The sequence below is a fragment of the Pristis pectinata genome, chromosome 19 (assembly GCF_009764475.1).
Source record: "Pristis pectinata isolate sPriPec2 chromosome 19, sPriPec2.1.pri, whole genome shotgun sequence".
Lineage (NCBI taxonomy): Eukaryota > Metazoa > Chordata > Chondrichthyes > Rhinopristiformes > Pristidae > Pristis > Pristis pectinata.
In genome coordinates, this window is record NC_067423.1 from 20,892,046 (window position 1) to 20,909,054 (window position 17,009).

Sequence of the window (17,009 nt, forward strand, 5' to 3'; positions counted from 1 at the left end):
TCATTGAGGTAGACTGTAGTGAAGCTATTGGCCAAAGATTATGTCAGATGCATTGCAACTGTTGAAGTTGAAAGATAGGTTCTAAAGAAACTTTATCTGCTCTCCTCCTTTTTCTCTACTCAAATGAACTTGCTCCCTTACACTTTATATGACAATATAGTATTGCTTTGAGCTGCCACTCATTTGTTCTCTGCTGATCTTTGCCAATAATGATAATCCTTAACACTCCCTTTTTTGTGGATCCATCAGAACTGTACAACAGTTGCAGGACAGCTAGTGTCTCTTCTGAAAACATAAAGTCATTCAACCATATCCTTGCAAGCAACAATTCAAATATCAGCAACATGCCCAGTTTAGAAAGTCGCTAAGAAAGATTTGTAGCTGTAGATTCACTGACGTGTGAATGAGGAAGAACAGATAAGTTGACCCAAAAGCTTGCTCTGGATGACTAAAAGTTGCCCAAGGCAATTAGACATTCAGTGAACTTCAGGGTACATTGGAAAGGGCAGATCACCAAGTAACATTTAAAAATATGAAAAGATGAACTAGTTCAGATTTATGTTAGCTAATAGCAGCTGGAGCATTGTGACTTGGCACTTATCACCAGTACAGCAGTAACAACTGTTGCAGTGTATAGACATCTATGTTCATTCTCTAGCAATACTGTAGCTGTTCATACTATAGCTGTATAAAGCAATATTGCAGCTGAAAGAAATTTGGTTAGGCCACACAGAAGCTGTATAAAAGTTTGGTCAGGCCACATTTGAGTATTTGTTTGCAGCTTTGGTCACCCCATTACAGGAAGGATGTGGAGGTTTTGGAGAGGACGCAGAATAGGTTTACCAGGCTGCTGCCTGGATTAGAGGGTATTAACTGTAAGGAGAGGTTGGACAAACTTGGATTGTTTTCTCTAGCGCATTGGAGACTGAGGGGAGACTTGATAGAAGTTTATAAAATTATGGGAGGCATAGATAGGGTAGACAATCAGCATCTTTTTCCCAAGGTAGAAATGTCAAATACTAGAGGATATAGCTTTAAGGTGAGAGGGGTAAAGTTCAAAGGAGATGTGCAGGGCAAGTTGTTTTTACACAGAGTGGTGGGTGCCTGGAATGCACTGCCAGGAGTGGTGGTGAAGGCAGAGACAACAGAGGCATTTAAGAGGCTTTTAGATAGCCACATGAATATGCAGGTAAGGAAGGGATATGGGTTATAGTTTAATTCGGCATCACGTTCAGCACAGACATCGTGGGCCAAAGGCCCTGTTCCTGTGTTATACTATTCTTTGTTCTACATTCTACATCATTAATACAAAGCCATTAGTGTATTCCTATGTTGTTAATCGCCCTTCCAGTTAAAACAGCAAATTATTATACCAACCTTTTATGAGACATTACTCAGAAAGTGGTAAAGTAGCTGAAAAGAAAAAATGTCAGTTAAACTGGCTGCTTACTAGGATGAAACATCAAAGAGTGAATTTGAATAGTCTTAATAAGCCAAAAGACATAACTCCTTTTGTCAAGGCAATAATTTAGAAGAAATGTTTTTAGATGGGATTAAAATTGCCATGAGTTGTTTTCAACAATCTAATTAATCGGTCTATGTAAAGCAATGTGTGTACTTACTTTAACAAAGTAATTATTTACAAGCATCAGTCAAGTGACTTTGTTCACTTTAATATTACATAGTCTTACATACAATCTACAGCAGGCAAGAAACCCTTTCGGCCCAACAGATACATCCTAATGTTTGTACGAACCTCTTCCCACCACACTTCATCTAACCCCAAGAACAGATGTCTCTTTTCCTACTTACTTTTCCCTCAAGTGGAACTGTGCTGGTCACTTCAACACCTCCTTGCTCTAGTGATTTTCACTTTCCAACCACTCACTGGAAAAATAAGTTTCTATGCAATTCACAGTTGGATTATTGAATTTATTAGTAATTCTATTTACACATTGTTTCTCTCACAAGTATTTGATTTTCATATACTGCCTTTAACATAACACAATGTCCCAGGGTGCTTCACAATAATATTATCAAACAAGTTTGAAAAGCATCCTCAAAAAGTGATATCAGGGTAAATGTCCAAAAGCTTGTTAAAGAAATAGATTTTATTCACTGTGTTAAAGAGTTAGAGAGACAAACATAGAGAGAGAGAATTGCAGCTGAAGCCACAGTTGTCAGTAATGGAGTGATTAAATTCAGGGATGAACTGGAGAAGTGCACATAGCTCTGAGAGTTTTAGGCTGGAATGAGATTGCAGAGATTGTCAGAGCCACATAAGGATTTGAAACAAAATCGCATGCTCTTGCAGCATTACAGGTTGTTCTTAAAACTGGTCTGTAGCTGAAGAAAAAAGCCTAGAGGCCAAACAAGTGTTTGAGGGAAAGAATTTCTAATTTAATTAATAGTTAGGATATCTTGTGGAGCAAACTGGTTATTTTAAGTAAGGATCTTAAGTTCAGCATTGGCATCGGCACCTTTGTAAATTTGTACTCGATTATATGTTTGGTTTTTAAAAAAAATGAGGTTATTTTGTGTGCTATGACCTGATGAATGTTCTTATTTTGTATTCATTTTATATAAATAAATAACTGCATATAATTGTTGTTTAAAATTGGATAACTAGGAGTAAAGCGTTTTCTGAATAGTTTTTAAAGCACAACTTTAATGCTTTATTTATGAGCTCCACTTGTGCTGGATGTATTCCACGTGGTGACATTTATTCATACTGCCAAGTATGTTTCCATGCTACAGAATAACAAAACTGTACTCTGGGATCAAAAGTTCCTTCTCCTTCAAATATTAATTGAATTCTTCATCTAATAAATAACTACATAGCAATTGAGATTGTGATATTTAGATTTCAGGACAGTTAACAAGCAAGAAAGCCTGCTTGATAACTGTGGATTTGGAGATATTTTAAGCTCATACCTATTTGAAAAGTCCTATTATATTCCTTCTATTTAACTGTCAATATCCAATTACTTTGTTATGAGGTAAAAGGTCTGATGCCATCTGGCTTGTTACTGGGTATTCAAGGCATCTTCTTTTTCCAGTTATCTGCCTTCTTCAACTTTTCATAGTTAACAATTGGCCAATCCTACTGCCTGTTGTTATCCTCGGGAAAGCCGTACCTCAGCACCAATTAATCTCCTTTCAGTTATCATGCCAACATTCACATCTGTATCTCCAATTCTCCCCGCCCAGTTGTTTCCCCATTGGGAATTTTTTTTAATGGGTTTTTGGAGCTGCACTTAGCCAGGCAAGAGGAGAGTACCTCTGCTTTGACTTGTGTTTCGTAGAAGGTAGAAAGGATGTTATTTGCTCTAGGGTACTCAGCCTCCGACCTCCGAGTGTAGCCACAACATTTACAAAACTGGTTCAGTTGAGCTTTTGGTCAATGATGACCCATAGGATGTTGATGGCAATTAGGGGATTTCTGTCAAAACAAGGCTAGATTTTGAAGTGAATTATGAGGAAAATGTAAAGAGCTGTAAAGATAGGTCTGATGAGCAATTGGATGAGAGCAGGGCAGCTGGAGTATAATGTAAATTATTCAATTTTGGTAGGAATAATTTTTTTTTAATTGGCAGATGATGGTATTCAAAGAGACGCGAGTGTTCTTTTACAAATTTCAAAGTTGCATGCAGGAACAGCAAATAATTAGGGAAACAAATGGAGTGTTAATTTTTTTTAACAAAGTTGACTTTCAACTGAACCAAATTTTAGAAGCAGAGTACAGTGTGTAGCCATAGCTAATGTGACTGAGAATTTCTGCCCTGAGAAGTCTTACTGCAATTAGACCGTATTTGTGTATTGGATACAAATTTGGTCTCCTTACCTACTGAAGAAATCCAAAGCAAGTTTACTAGACTGATTCTTGGGAAGCAAGTATTACCCTATGATATGCACGGTGGTGTAGCAGTTAGTGTGACACTATTACAGCGCCAGCAACCTGAGTTCAATTCCAGCCACTGCCTGTAAGGAGTTTGTACATTCTCCCTGTGTCTGCGAGGGATTCCTCCGGGTGCTCTGGTTTCCTCTCACATTCCAAAGATGTATGGGTTAGGAAGTTGTCAGCATGCTATGTTGGTGCTGGAAGCGTGGCGACACTTGCAGGCTGCCCCCAGAACACTCAATGCAAAAGATGCATTTCACTGTGTGTTTGAATGTACATATGACTAATAGAGATATCTTTAAACTTCAGGGAATATTGGCCTTGTCCATTCAGTATTTTTTTAAAGAAATGAATGGTCATCTCATTGAAACATATAAAATTCTTAAGAGGCCTAACAGGATAGAAGCTGATAGGATATTCCCCTGCTCAAGACTCTACAGCTCTGTTTCTGAAGAGTGAATCAGCCATTTAAGAATGAATCTGAATCTTTTGAAAGGGCTGAGGGTCCTCAGTAGTTTAAGACATAGGTGAATAGAGAATCAAAGGATATAGGGATAATACAGAAAAACAGACCTAAGGTAGAAGATTGGCCAAGATGTTATTGCAAGCTTGGTCCTACTTCTTGTATGTTCCTGGATCATAATGCTTAGGGTGTGGTCACTTAAGACACTAGATAGTTCAAGAGACAGGTGCATGTTTATTTTTTTTATTTACACAGCGTGGGACAAGAGTTGTGCATTAGACCAGGTAGCAGGTTTCTATCTGTGAAGAGCAATAGTTACTTAAAACTTGATGCACTTTGAATATGCATCTTTTGGGTTAATAATCAAGTTCCATAGCAACTACCTTGCTGTATCCCTGCCTCCTGAAAATGGAAGTTCATAATGCTGACATGTGCAGCAAGGCACTCTCCATAGGGGTAATAGGGAGGGACTCCCCAATAATAGGAGACTAGGTGATTCTATTGTTTGGGACTCTTCTACTATATTAATGGTTTGTTGCTCTTCATTCATTTGGCCTGCTCATTTAATTTCATTCTGTGTTAAAATACTTCCGTCTTCGTAGCACTCCTCTAGACTCTTTCCTCCCCTAACCCTGGAAGCCAGAATTTCCTTTATGACTCCTCCCCCTTCAGGGTCTCCCTCATGGGCAGCAGAGCCAAATTCTCTTTGATACTTGGCCAGTTGCTTCTAGAGGCACAACAGTTTTTAAAATACTTACAATTGTATACCTAATTTGGGCTTGCGATTGTTCTATAACTGTTTCTACACAGATTTATTAAAACTGTGATTTGTATTCTGGAGCCTAATTATCCAATCCAACCCCCCCCCCCCCCCCCCAAATAAAATTGCTCTTCAGAAGTCACGGTAGTGTAGAGGTTAGCGTTACGCTATTACAGCGCCAGTGACCCAGGTTCAATTCTGGCCATTGTCTGTAAAGGGTTTGTATGTTCTCCCCGTGTCTGCGTGGGTTTCCTCCGGGTGCTCTGGTTTCCTCCCACATTCCAAAGACGTACAGGCTAGGAAGTTGTGGGCATGCTATGTTGGCGCTGGAAGCATGGCGACACTTGCGGGCTGGCCCCCAGAACACTCTATGCAAAAGATATATTTCACTGTGTTTCGATGTTCATGTGACTAATAAAGAATATACATTGTTCTGCAAGTTAACATAAACAACAAAAAGAGGAAATGGTTAGGAATGATATCTGTTAATTCAAAGCAGCTTTGAATTAAGTATGGGCCATATTTTTTTCTCAATTAATAATTTAACCAGAATTCTATCTTGTTGCAGTTTAGAAGAAGAACTGGTGATGTTTAAAAAAGACTTTGAGAGACTACCAAAAGCTGCAGTGAGTTTTTAAGCCTACAATTCAATCTTTAAAAAAAAATATATACATACTACTTTGTGTTAGGATGAGTATAATGAATCATTTCACCCTTACACATATTTGTTGTTACAAGGTACCCTCATATCAGGGGCATTCAGCTCTGAGTTACTTTGTTAATGATTTAGTTTGGCGATCCTAATTGGCTTTTACATATTGTAATATAGCATGATTAATCATATGCACCATGTACAAACAACAGTTAGCAGAATTATTATCAGTTTGAAGGAATGCAGAATGGGATTAAAGGTCTTGTTCAAATCCACTATGTTTTGCTCTGTTCTCGCTCTTTTATTTGTGCCATAACTCTGTTAATCCAGCATATTTGGGATTGGTGTTGCTGGATTGACAGCTTTTCTGGACTATCAGATGTTATTTCAGTAATATTTTCCAATACACTTCTAATTCACATTTTTTTAAAGATGGTACATGGTAACATTTCAGTGAACCCATTAAGGTTCAAAGAAGGGTGGCCAACAGAACCAGGTGAGTTAAAAATGAGTGCTGAAACTGGAACCTGCTGAGTGATGGGAGAGCATGGGAACTGGGTATTATGACAGTTTTATTATTTCTTGCTTTCTGATAGGCTTTGCTGTAGCATGGTTTTATGAACATGTGTATTTATGCCTGTTAAGTATCTACCTAATCCTACCTATTCACTCACTGGGGCCTCAGTTCCTGCATTCCCTTTAAACTTACCCAGTTCACTGGAAAAATTATGTTACTATGTAACATTCTTTTTAAAAGTATGTTCAAGTACGAAGAGAAATAACATCCAATAGTCTGGGAAATCTGCCAGTTCAGCACCATCAAAGTGCTGCATGGGCTGGATTACTGGAGTTTCACTGAAAGGCTGGACAGGCAAGAGGGTCTAAACATCCTACTCCTATTCCAATGTTCCTATGTTCCAAAACTAAAATTGGCGACAGTTCTCTGTAAATAGTTCTGTATAATGGATTTATAATAAGTAACTCACTAAATTAGTTTGAAAATATTTGCAGCACAAGTTTATGTAAATATTCTTAAATGTTTAGTTTAGAAGATACATCAATGTATTTATTTCTTTAATAAAATATATCTTTAATACTTTTAAATGTCTAAGAGCATTCAGAAGCCTTCATAGTTTTTTATCATTTCTAAATGAGGAGGTTTAGCTCAGCTAGCTATCAAAGATATTTTTCAGCTGTTTTGTGGACAGGGTTTGACCTTCCATGCCCATGTGATGGCACCATCATGAATGCCATTTAGGAGTGGGATAGCTTCAGAGAGCAAATACATAATTGCGCATCCACAGAAAATAACTATACATATGAGCAAGCTCATTTTGGCCATATGGGGAGAGAACAATGAGCAGTACTTCAAACGTTGTTACAGTGTCTTCTCACTGTTTGGCAATAAGCTTGCAAATTGCATATTTCCTGATATCTAATGAAGACATGGATCTGCTGGTAATAATTAAATATCATTGTTCAACATCTGTATGGTTTTCTGAAGCTTACAGTTGTTTTGTGCACATTAAATAACTAGAGTTACCACACTTTGTTAATTGACATTTTGTTCTTATGCAGGATTTTGAAAGGAAGACTAAAGCGCTAAAAGAGAGTTGCATTGAACTAAAGCGAGATATTACACAGAGGAAACGTGAAATAAAAATGTCTAAAGAAGAACTAGAAAACAAAATTGAAGAGATGCAAAATTCGCAAAAGGAGTTGGAAAAGAAAATAGAGAGTGAAGCACATTTGAAGGTAAGACTGATACAACCTGCTCTTTGAACATGTCATGTTTCTTGCTTCCATTGGAATAATCAAGCATTTGATTGTTTGGAAATCCTGATTGTCCAGCATTCTGGCTTGCTCATTGACCCAGAATGTGGGTGTCCAGAGCATGAGCAAAGTATGTGGCCAGAGCCAGGGGTTCGGTGTGTGGCCAGGGCCGGGATCCGGATTGAGGGTTGTGTGTGGCTGAAGCCAGGGTCAGGATCCAGAACATCAGCTGTCAAAAACATGGGTGGGTTTGTCTCTGGAGCTGGGGTCTAGAGTTCGATATTTCCAACTCCCTTTAAACTTACCCGGTTCACTGGAAAGATTATAATACTACCCAGCAATATGTAAAAATCTGAAATAAAAGTGCATTTGGATATTAATATGAGTAACATCCAATAGTCCAAAAAAATCCACAAATCTGACACCATCAAAGTTTTACAGTAATACACTTATTGGAAAATTGAACTTCAGAACCATTATAACTATTTAGATTGTCACATGCATGACGTATCACCGCATTAAAGTTTTCAGCTCATGTTAAATGATAAATTTTGTAACCACTTTAGGGAGGGAATTCTCAAGTACTGGACCCACATGGCTTGCTTCACAGTTGCCAATAGTAGTGATGAGAGGAGACCATGCTCAAAATCAGGAAAACAAAGTTTGGTTAGGACACTTTCAATGCTGGGGAAGGGATTTCAATATGTAAACAACAGAATTACATTAGAAGCATTGGAGGATTCAGAGCCAATGTATGCCTGCAAAGGAGATAATGATGGGTGAGCTTAACTTGGTGCAAGATGTGTTTTGGGCATTGGAGTTTTCAATAGACACCTGATACATACAAGCATTATCGGCATTGACCATTGGATTATTGGCTTCCATATTCTTTTTTGCATCAATGATAAATCAGCATTCAATTGTGACAGTTGCCTTAATTAAGGATTTCGGCCTTTATTTGAGCATTTGAGTAGATATGATCAAGGTGATGTTGAACCATACTAACATTAATAGTATGAGGACTATACAGTTTTAACATGGGCCTTATCTGCAGGTTTCCAATATGTATCCCTTGCAAAACTAGTGGGAAGCACCAGCTTGCTGACAAGAATTGACCATCATGGTCTCATGTAGATTATGCAACATTTTCAGGGTGCCCTCACAGTTAGGTGAGGGGTTGACTGTTTCGAAGGCAAGGATGAACTAAAATTTCCTTATACTAGAGACTGCAGATGATGGAAATCTGGAGCAACACACAAAGGAGCTGGAGGAACTCAGCAGGTCAGGCAGCACCTATGGAGGGAAATGAACAGTCGACATTTCGGTTCGAGACCCTTCATCAGGATTGGAAAGAAAGATGAGAAAGAGCCAGTATAAAGAGATGGTGCAAGAGTTGGTGGGGGGGGGGGTGCGGGGGTGATAGGCAGGTGAGGGAGGGAGGAGAGTGGAACTGATGTAAGAAGCTGGGAGGTGATAGGTGGAAGTGACAAAGGGCTGAAGATGATAGAATCTGATAGGGGAGAACAGTGGGCCATGGAATAAAGGGAAGGAGGTGGGGAGGGGAACCACTGAGAGGAATGTGTGGTGGTGGGCAGATGAAGCGGGTGGGGAAGGGGGAAGAGAGAGGGTAATGGGTGCCGGTAGGATCAAGAAAAAAAAAGGGAAGGGAGAGAAGGAAGTGGTTACCGGAAGTTGGAGAAATCAATGTTCATGCCATCAGGTTGGAGACTACAGGGTGGAATATGAGGTACTGTTCAAATGCTGGAATCTGGAGCAACAAACAATGTGCTGGAGGAACTCAGCAGGTCAAGGACCATCCTGACCTGACTCAGAAAGTAAAATAAAAGTTTTAAATTTTTTCTCTTGAGCAGTTATTTTTGCTAGTAGAAGAGTAGGTTAGAACAGAAAACTGCAGGATGCTTGTGAGATGTCAGTGGGTAAAATACCTGGGTGATTTTAGCTGCCATTGGATGGGAAAGCTTAAAGTTGGCCCTTCTCTTTCTATTATTAATAATACAATATTTCTGGCATTGATATTGGTCAAACTAATTCTTTTTCACGTGACCAAAACTTGCTTTTGGAGCAAGGTAATCTTCTGAAAGAACAACGTTTAGTCATAGACTGAAGTTGATGCAGTATTACTATAGTTATTTAATAAACCACTTCTCAATAAGTTGTGATTTTTTTTCCTACTATTTTTAGCTCGATCTGGTCCAACTGCACACCATTCCTAGCCAACTGGCCAAAGATATACAGAAAATGAACCGCAAGCGCAAGTATGGCTGCTTTAGAAAATTAGAGATTGTTACAATTTTCTTAGGTACAACCTACTTTGCATGCCCAAACCAACAGATAAAGCTATATAAGACAAAGGCTATATAATAGATCACATCCTTTTTTTTAAAAAAAATGTTCTTTGTTTCTTAGAACTGACACTTGACATTTCCTGGAAACTTTGAATGTTGTAATCAGCATACGATGTTAATGTTCTGAAGTAACTTGTTTTTTGGAGAGGAAATGATTTGCAATTTTAACTCTTAATACCATGTAAGCAAGTGGATAAAAATGCAGAATATTAGTTTGAAACAAAAGGTTTTCATTTCAGAATAGTCATTAGTGACACAGAATAGTAAAATCTTTGATCTTTAAAACTAAGATTCTGCAGGCAACTCGATAAAATTCCAGGCTCTGAACCGCAGAACATAGAACAGTACAGCACAGGAGCAGACCCTTCTGCCCATGGTGTCTGTGCCAACCATGATGCTGATCCAAACTAATCTGATCTGCTTGCACATAGTCCATATCCCTCCATTCTCTGCCTGTTCATGTGCCTGTTTAAATGCCTCTTAAACATTACTATCGTATCTGCTTCCACCACTTCTGCTGGCAGCGCATTCCAGGCACCTACCACTGAGTAAAAAAAAATTGCCTCCTAAATCTCCTTTAAACTTTCCCCTCTCAAAGCTATGCCCTTTGGTATTTGACATTTGCACCCAGGGAAAAAGACTCTATCTATGCCTTTCATAATTTTATAAACTTCTGTCAGGTCTCCCCTCAGCCTCCACCGCTGCAGAGAAAACCCCAGTTTGTCTAACCTCTCCTTATAGCACATACTCTCTAATCCAGGCAGCATCCTGATAAACCTCTTCTGCACCCTCTCCAAGGCCTCCACATTCCTTCCTTTAATGGAGCGAACAGAATCAAATGCAATACTCAAGATGCAGCCTAACTAGAATTTTATAAAGCTGCAGCTTAACTTCCTGACTCTTGAACTCATTGCCTCAACTAATTAAGGCAAGCATGCCATACACTTCCTTTACCACCCATGAACCTTTGCAGCTACTTTCAGGGAGTTATGGACTTGGACCCCAAGATCCCTCTGTACATCAACACTGTTAAGGATCTTGCCATTAACAGTGTACTGTCCCTTTATATTTGATCTCCCAAAGTGCAACACCTCACATTTGGCCAGATTAAACTCCATCTGCCATTTCCCTGCCCATATCTGCAAATGATCTATATCCCACTGTATCCTTTGGCAGTCTTCTACACCATCCACAAAACCTCCAATCTTTGTATCATCTGCGAATTTACTAACTCACCTACCCACATTTTCATCCAAGTCATTTATATAGATCACAAACAGCAGAGATCCCAGTACAGATCCCTGCGGAACACCACTAGTCACGGACTTCCAGCCAGAATAAGTCTCATCGACCACAACCCTCTGTCTTCTATGGGCAAGCCAATTCTGAATCCAATGGCCAAGTTCCCGTGGATCCCATGCATCTTAATCTTCTGGATGAGCCTCCCATGAGGGACCTTGTCAAATACCTTGTTAAGATCCACGTAGACAACATCCACACCTCCTACTTTCATCATTCACTTCATCACTTCCTCACCTCCTCGAACAAATCAATCAAGTTAGTAAGACATGACTTGCCCCGCACAAAGCCATGTTCACTGTGCCTAATTAGGCCATGGATTTCCAAATGCTCATAAATCCTATCCCTAAGAATCCTCTCCAATAGCTTCCCTACCACTGACATGAGACTCACTGATCTTTGCGTGGTTCTGCTGGAGATATTTGCAGGATCTTGCTGTCAACAACTAACAGATGTCGAAAGCAGGGGGCTAGCTGTTTACTCTGAGTTTCACACAAGCAAGGAATTTCATTATACCCTTGTGTATATGACAATAGACTAATCTGAATCTGGTTTGTTTCTCAGTGGTGGCAGTTAAATCAACTCGGTTTCATGACCCTGCCTTATTTTGCACAGGCACAGGATGTCATCAATAGCAACATGTGGCATTCAAAGGAGGAATGCTTCATTGCTCTGGGGTTTTCAATGACAGATCTGATTCATCTACATGATATAAAGAAACAGATCAGAGCACTGGATACAGAAAAGCTTATGGAACCAAGCAACACCCTGGCTGTGGTACTGAAGGCATACTCCAGAATTAGCTGTGCCTTTAGCCAAATTGTTTCAGTACAGGCACAATACTGGCATGTGGAAGATTGCCCAGACATATGTCATAAATAAAACCTATACAAACAGATGATTTAAGAGCAGAAGTAGGCCACTCAGCCCCTCAAGCCTGCTCCACCACTTAAGATCTGATTATAACCTCAATTGTGCATTCCTGTCTACCCACGATAACCTTTCATCCCTTGCTTATCAAGTATCTACACCCGATTTTTAAATTTTCAAAGACTCTACTTGCACCTGTCTTTTGAGGAAGGGAGTTCCAAAGATTCATGATCTCTGATGGAAACAAAGTTCATCTTATTTTTGTCTTAATTTGGTGACTCCTTATTTTTAAAACGTGGCTCCGTAATTCAAGTTTCCCTTATAAGAAGAAATATCCTTTGCATATCATTCTGCCAAGACCCCTCAGTCACCTCTCTTCTAAATTCCAATGGATAATCTGCCCATTCCAGAGTTAGTTTAGTAAATCTTCACTGAATTGCATTAACATCCTTCCTTGAATAAGGAGACCAATACTGTATACAATCCTCAAGATGAGGTCTCATCGGTAACTGAAGCATAACCTCCCTACTTCAGTATCAATTTCCCCTTGCAATAAACAATAAAATTATGTTAGCTTTCCTAATTGCTTACGGTATCTGCATACTGGTCTTTAGCAAATCATGAACAAAACATCCAGATCCCTTTGCAACTCTGTAACTCTCGAACTCTGTAATCTCTCACCATTTAAATAATATGCTTCCTTTTTTTATTTTTCTGCCAAAATGGGCAATTTTACTTTGTACTCCATATGCCAAATTTTCCCCCAATCTCTTATCCCTTTGTAGCCTCCTGATGTCATCTTCACAACTCACTTTCCAATCTATCTGTGTATCATCAGCAAATTTAACAAGTGCAGCTTTGTTGTTTTCATCCTTGTTATTTATATAAACTGGAAAAAAATATTGAAGCCCCACCACCAATCTTGTTTGGTGGACCACATGTTATGTTTTGTCAACCAGAGAACAGCTCATACTTATGCCTGCTCTCATTTCCCTACTAGTCAGCCAGTCTTCTATCCATGCCAATATGTTGCTCCTATACCATGAGCTTTCATTTTCTGCAATAATCTTTGATGAAGCACCTTATCAAATGCATTCTGTAAATCTGAGTATAGTACATCCAACAGTTCCCCTTATCCACAGTATATGTTACATATCCAAAGAACGCCGATTAATTAGTCAAACATGACTTTGCCTGACTCCCTTGAATTTATGTGCCCTACGAGAAACATCTTTAATAAAAACTTCTAATATTTTATTATGACAGAAGTTTGTGGTTTTATGCTTTCTCTGTCACTCACATATTGAACATAAGTGTTATATTAGCTGTTTTCCAATCTAATATAACCTTCCTCAATCTAGGGAATTTTGGAAAAATAAAACCAGTGTATTACTAACTTACAAGTCACTTCTTTTAGAGCCTAGGATGAAGTCCATCAGGACCCAGAAACTTGTCAGCCAGCAGTTCAAACATTTTGCTCAGTACCACTTACCTGGTGAAGTAATTTTCCTGAGTTCCTCTCTCCCAATTCCTGATTCCCAGCTATTTCTGGGATATTACTTGCATCTTCCATAGTGGAGGCAAATGCAAAGTGCCTGTTTATTTCATCTTCCTTCTCCTTGTGTTTTGTTACTAATTCCACAGTCTATTTTTCTATAATACCAACCTCACACTTCCTAACTTTATGATATAGTGTACTCTTTCGTTCCTTATTAATTGTTTAGTCATGCTTTGCTGTGTTTTATATCCTGTCCAGTTTTCTGCCCTACAACCTGAATTTGCATAATTATATTCTTTTTCTTTAAATTTGATACTGTTTTAACTACCTTAACCACAATTCACAAAAAAACAGGCCAAATCAAATCCAGCTCATTACTGCACCATCAATCTACTCGTAACCCTTAGCAAAGTGATGCGAAGCATTGCTGAAAATGCTGTCAAGCAGCTTTTACTAATAACTTGCACACCAATGATCACTTGCATGGATTGTTTGGCTCAAAACCTCATTACAAGAGAGCTGTATTCCAGAGACAATGTGAAACTAACTGTCCTTGACATGAAGTCAGCATTATGTGACATGAGTGCACAATGTAAAAGCTACCTCAGTATCCAGTTTACTGAGCAGCATGTAATGTAGTAAAAATGTGTGCTCATGATTAATGAACAAAATTAGAAGCAAATTGGCATCCATAGAACCAAAAGCTAAGGTGTAAACAGCCCAATTTTGTTGCAAATTTGTTTCAGAAAGACTAGGGATCAGAGAATGCTAAATTTGATGAAGAGTAACAAATCAAATTCACAGCAAATCGGGCTGTAGAAGATAATCTTACAGATTGTGGCACTAATATCATATTACATTTGATACATGATCTGAGAGGGAGAAGCACGTTAAACATAAGAAAACCTTAAAGGGCTGAGAAATAGGTGATTACAATAAACTGAACTATAACCATGTAAACTTACAGAGAAACTGTGGGGAATATACAATGATGTTTTGATACAACAGAAGACCAATTCATGCTTTTAAAATACAAGCTCTCCATTTACAGTAAACCCTGAATAATCAGGCACCTTTGGGACTTTCATGATGCTTGCCTGTCAGATTTCCCAGGGCATTAAAAGAAACTATTGAGGAAATTGCAAATGTTTTAGCCATAATTTTCTAGACTTCTTAGATTTGGAAATTGTGCTTTTGAATTGGAAAAAATGCAAACATTAGGCCATTATTTAAGAAGGAAGAGAGAGGTGCAAGGAAAAACAGTAAAGCTATATCAAGGAAATTTTATTTTATTTCTCAAATGACCATGGTAGGATTTCTTATTAGATTATTAGTCTAGGCCTCTGAAATAATCCAGTAACGTCGCTCTATTGCTCCCAATTACTGAATGCTAACATGCCAAAATGGGCCACTCTCATCGTACCCAGTAATTCCAACCATCCAACAAAGGATTTTGTTAGGTTTCTTTAGTATTTGCTCACCAACTGTTGTTTTTTAATCTCCACAACTTTTTGCCAGAAAAAAATAATTCTTCTATTTAAAGTTTGTGGTGCTTCAAATTCAGCCAGCCATTTTTAAGAAACTAATTTTCTGTGATGGAGTTTGTGAAGTCCTGACCTGGCAACTGAATACCCATAGATTCCCACAACTTATGCTTTTATCATTCTTTTTCTTCCATTATAAATGATTGCTAACATAAAAAAGTTTCATTACTTATTTATCCAGGTTATTTATAAAAACATAAATTCGCAAAGTAATTCATTACATTTATGTTGAAAGTTTGAAAGGTTTGCTCAATCCAAAGTTTGTGAAAATATTCTTTTTTTCACCTCAGCAATTTGGAGAAGACAAAAGTTGAAATAGATGTGCAACACAAGGAACTTCTCAATTCTGTACAACAAATAGAGCACAAATGCAGAATAATAGAAGCTGAAAAATTGGAAGTAATGAAAGAATTAGATGAAAGAAGAGTTTTACTGGACAATAAGGAGCAAGACTGCAACCAGTCGATTAAGCTGATTGAGTTGGGGAAAGAGAATGAATCAGCATTAATGGGAGAAAGGTTTGTCATAAATACTAAAAAGATTTGTCCATCCTGTGATGATAATGACAGTAGCATTTACGTTTACATAAATTTATGAAAATGAATTGTGAGTGTTACTTGACCATTTAGGTCACGTTTGAGCTTCGTGTGATCAAGAAGACAAGTCTCAAGACTTCTTATTCTAAGGTTTTGAAGAATTGGCCAGCAATTCAGTTCTCTGCTGCCACTTCTACAATTTGATGAATTCATCTTTCTACAATGGAAGGATGCTCATTGTTTAAAATTGGCTCTTAAAGAGAAGAGTGAAAATCTGTGACTCCTCCAGAAGAAATGGAAATTGACCCTAGCATTGGCAAGAGTTTTCTATGACCTTTAGTGGGTAACACCTTTTGCCTGTGTTAATCAAGACCACATACTGTATATTAAGAGAGTTGTAGTGATGAGCAAGCCTACTTGTCTTATATCCCCAGCTTCTCAGGAATGGTGAGTCCTTGGTGTCCAATACACACAGTAAAAGGAGACATAGTGACAGCTTCAGTGGTTCATGAATTGATTTTTGATGTGGCACTTGTACAAGAAATGCCACACATTATGAAACTGATCTAATCTCTATATTATCCAAGAGCAATAATGTGTAAGTGTACAGAATCAATGGACAGACATCATGGCCTCTTCCATCATGCCTAACCCAAACTCTTGGTGTCTAAAACGTCCTGACTTTTTTCTCCTAGCAAAATTATTTTCCACATTCATTCTTATCAACACTTAGTCTGAGTTTTAAAAAAAACGAGGTAAACTTGCATTTATATAGCACCTTTCACAACATCAGGATTCTCAAACTCAACAGGGGAAAACATATACAGAAAAGAAAATCCAACCCTCATACAGATTTTATGACAAGCAAAATGAGTGCTGATATAATCAGCCTTTGTCACTTTGTATAAAAGCCTCTTATATGACTTTATGGTTCCACAATCAGTACCTTATAGTTTAAAACATTTTATGAATCAGTTCTACAAGTTTTATTGCACATGGTACTTTTTCTTAAGACTTACCTATTATGTCACAAAATGAGGCTATTTGGCCCATCAAGTTCATCCTGGCTCTCAAAAGAGCTACCTCATTCTCCTGTTCTTATTTCTTGTAATCCTACAATTTTATCTCACACACACACACACTTCAATTTTCCTTTGATTCTTTTGCCATTTTACCTGCACTAAGGGGCATTTACAGTAGTCAGTTAACCTCCCAGCACATCTTTAGGATGTGCTGGGAATTCAGAGGGCCTGGCAGAAACCTACACAGTCACAGCGAGAATGTACAAACACCACACAGATTGCACCAGAGCTCAAGATTGAATCCAGGTCTTTGGAGCTGTGAGAT

At 38.4% G+C, this 17,009-nt stretch overlaps 1 protein-coding gene across 3 annotated transcripts in view; it reads left to right on the forward strand.

Annotated features, from left to right (window-relative positions):
• Positions 1-17,009, forward strand: part of ccdc146 (coiled-coil domain containing 146) — a 109,153-nt gene that overhangs the window by 46,286 nt on the left and 45,858 nt on the right. For 2 of the 3 annotated variants that reach the window (XM_052034037.1, XM_052034035.1), the window contains exons 5-8: positions 5,693-5,750; positions 7,355-7,531; positions 9,752-9,825; positions 15,417-15,644. In XM_052034037.1, the coding sequence (XP_051889997.1) occupies positions 5,693-5,750; positions 7,355-7,531; positions 9,752-9,825; positions 15,417-15,644 (537 nt within the window). The remainder of the gene's footprint in view (positions 1-5,692; positions 5,751-7,354; positions 7,532-9,751; positions 9,826-15,416; positions 15,645-17,009) is intronic. The other variant, XM_052034038.1, reaches the window with a different exon arrangement.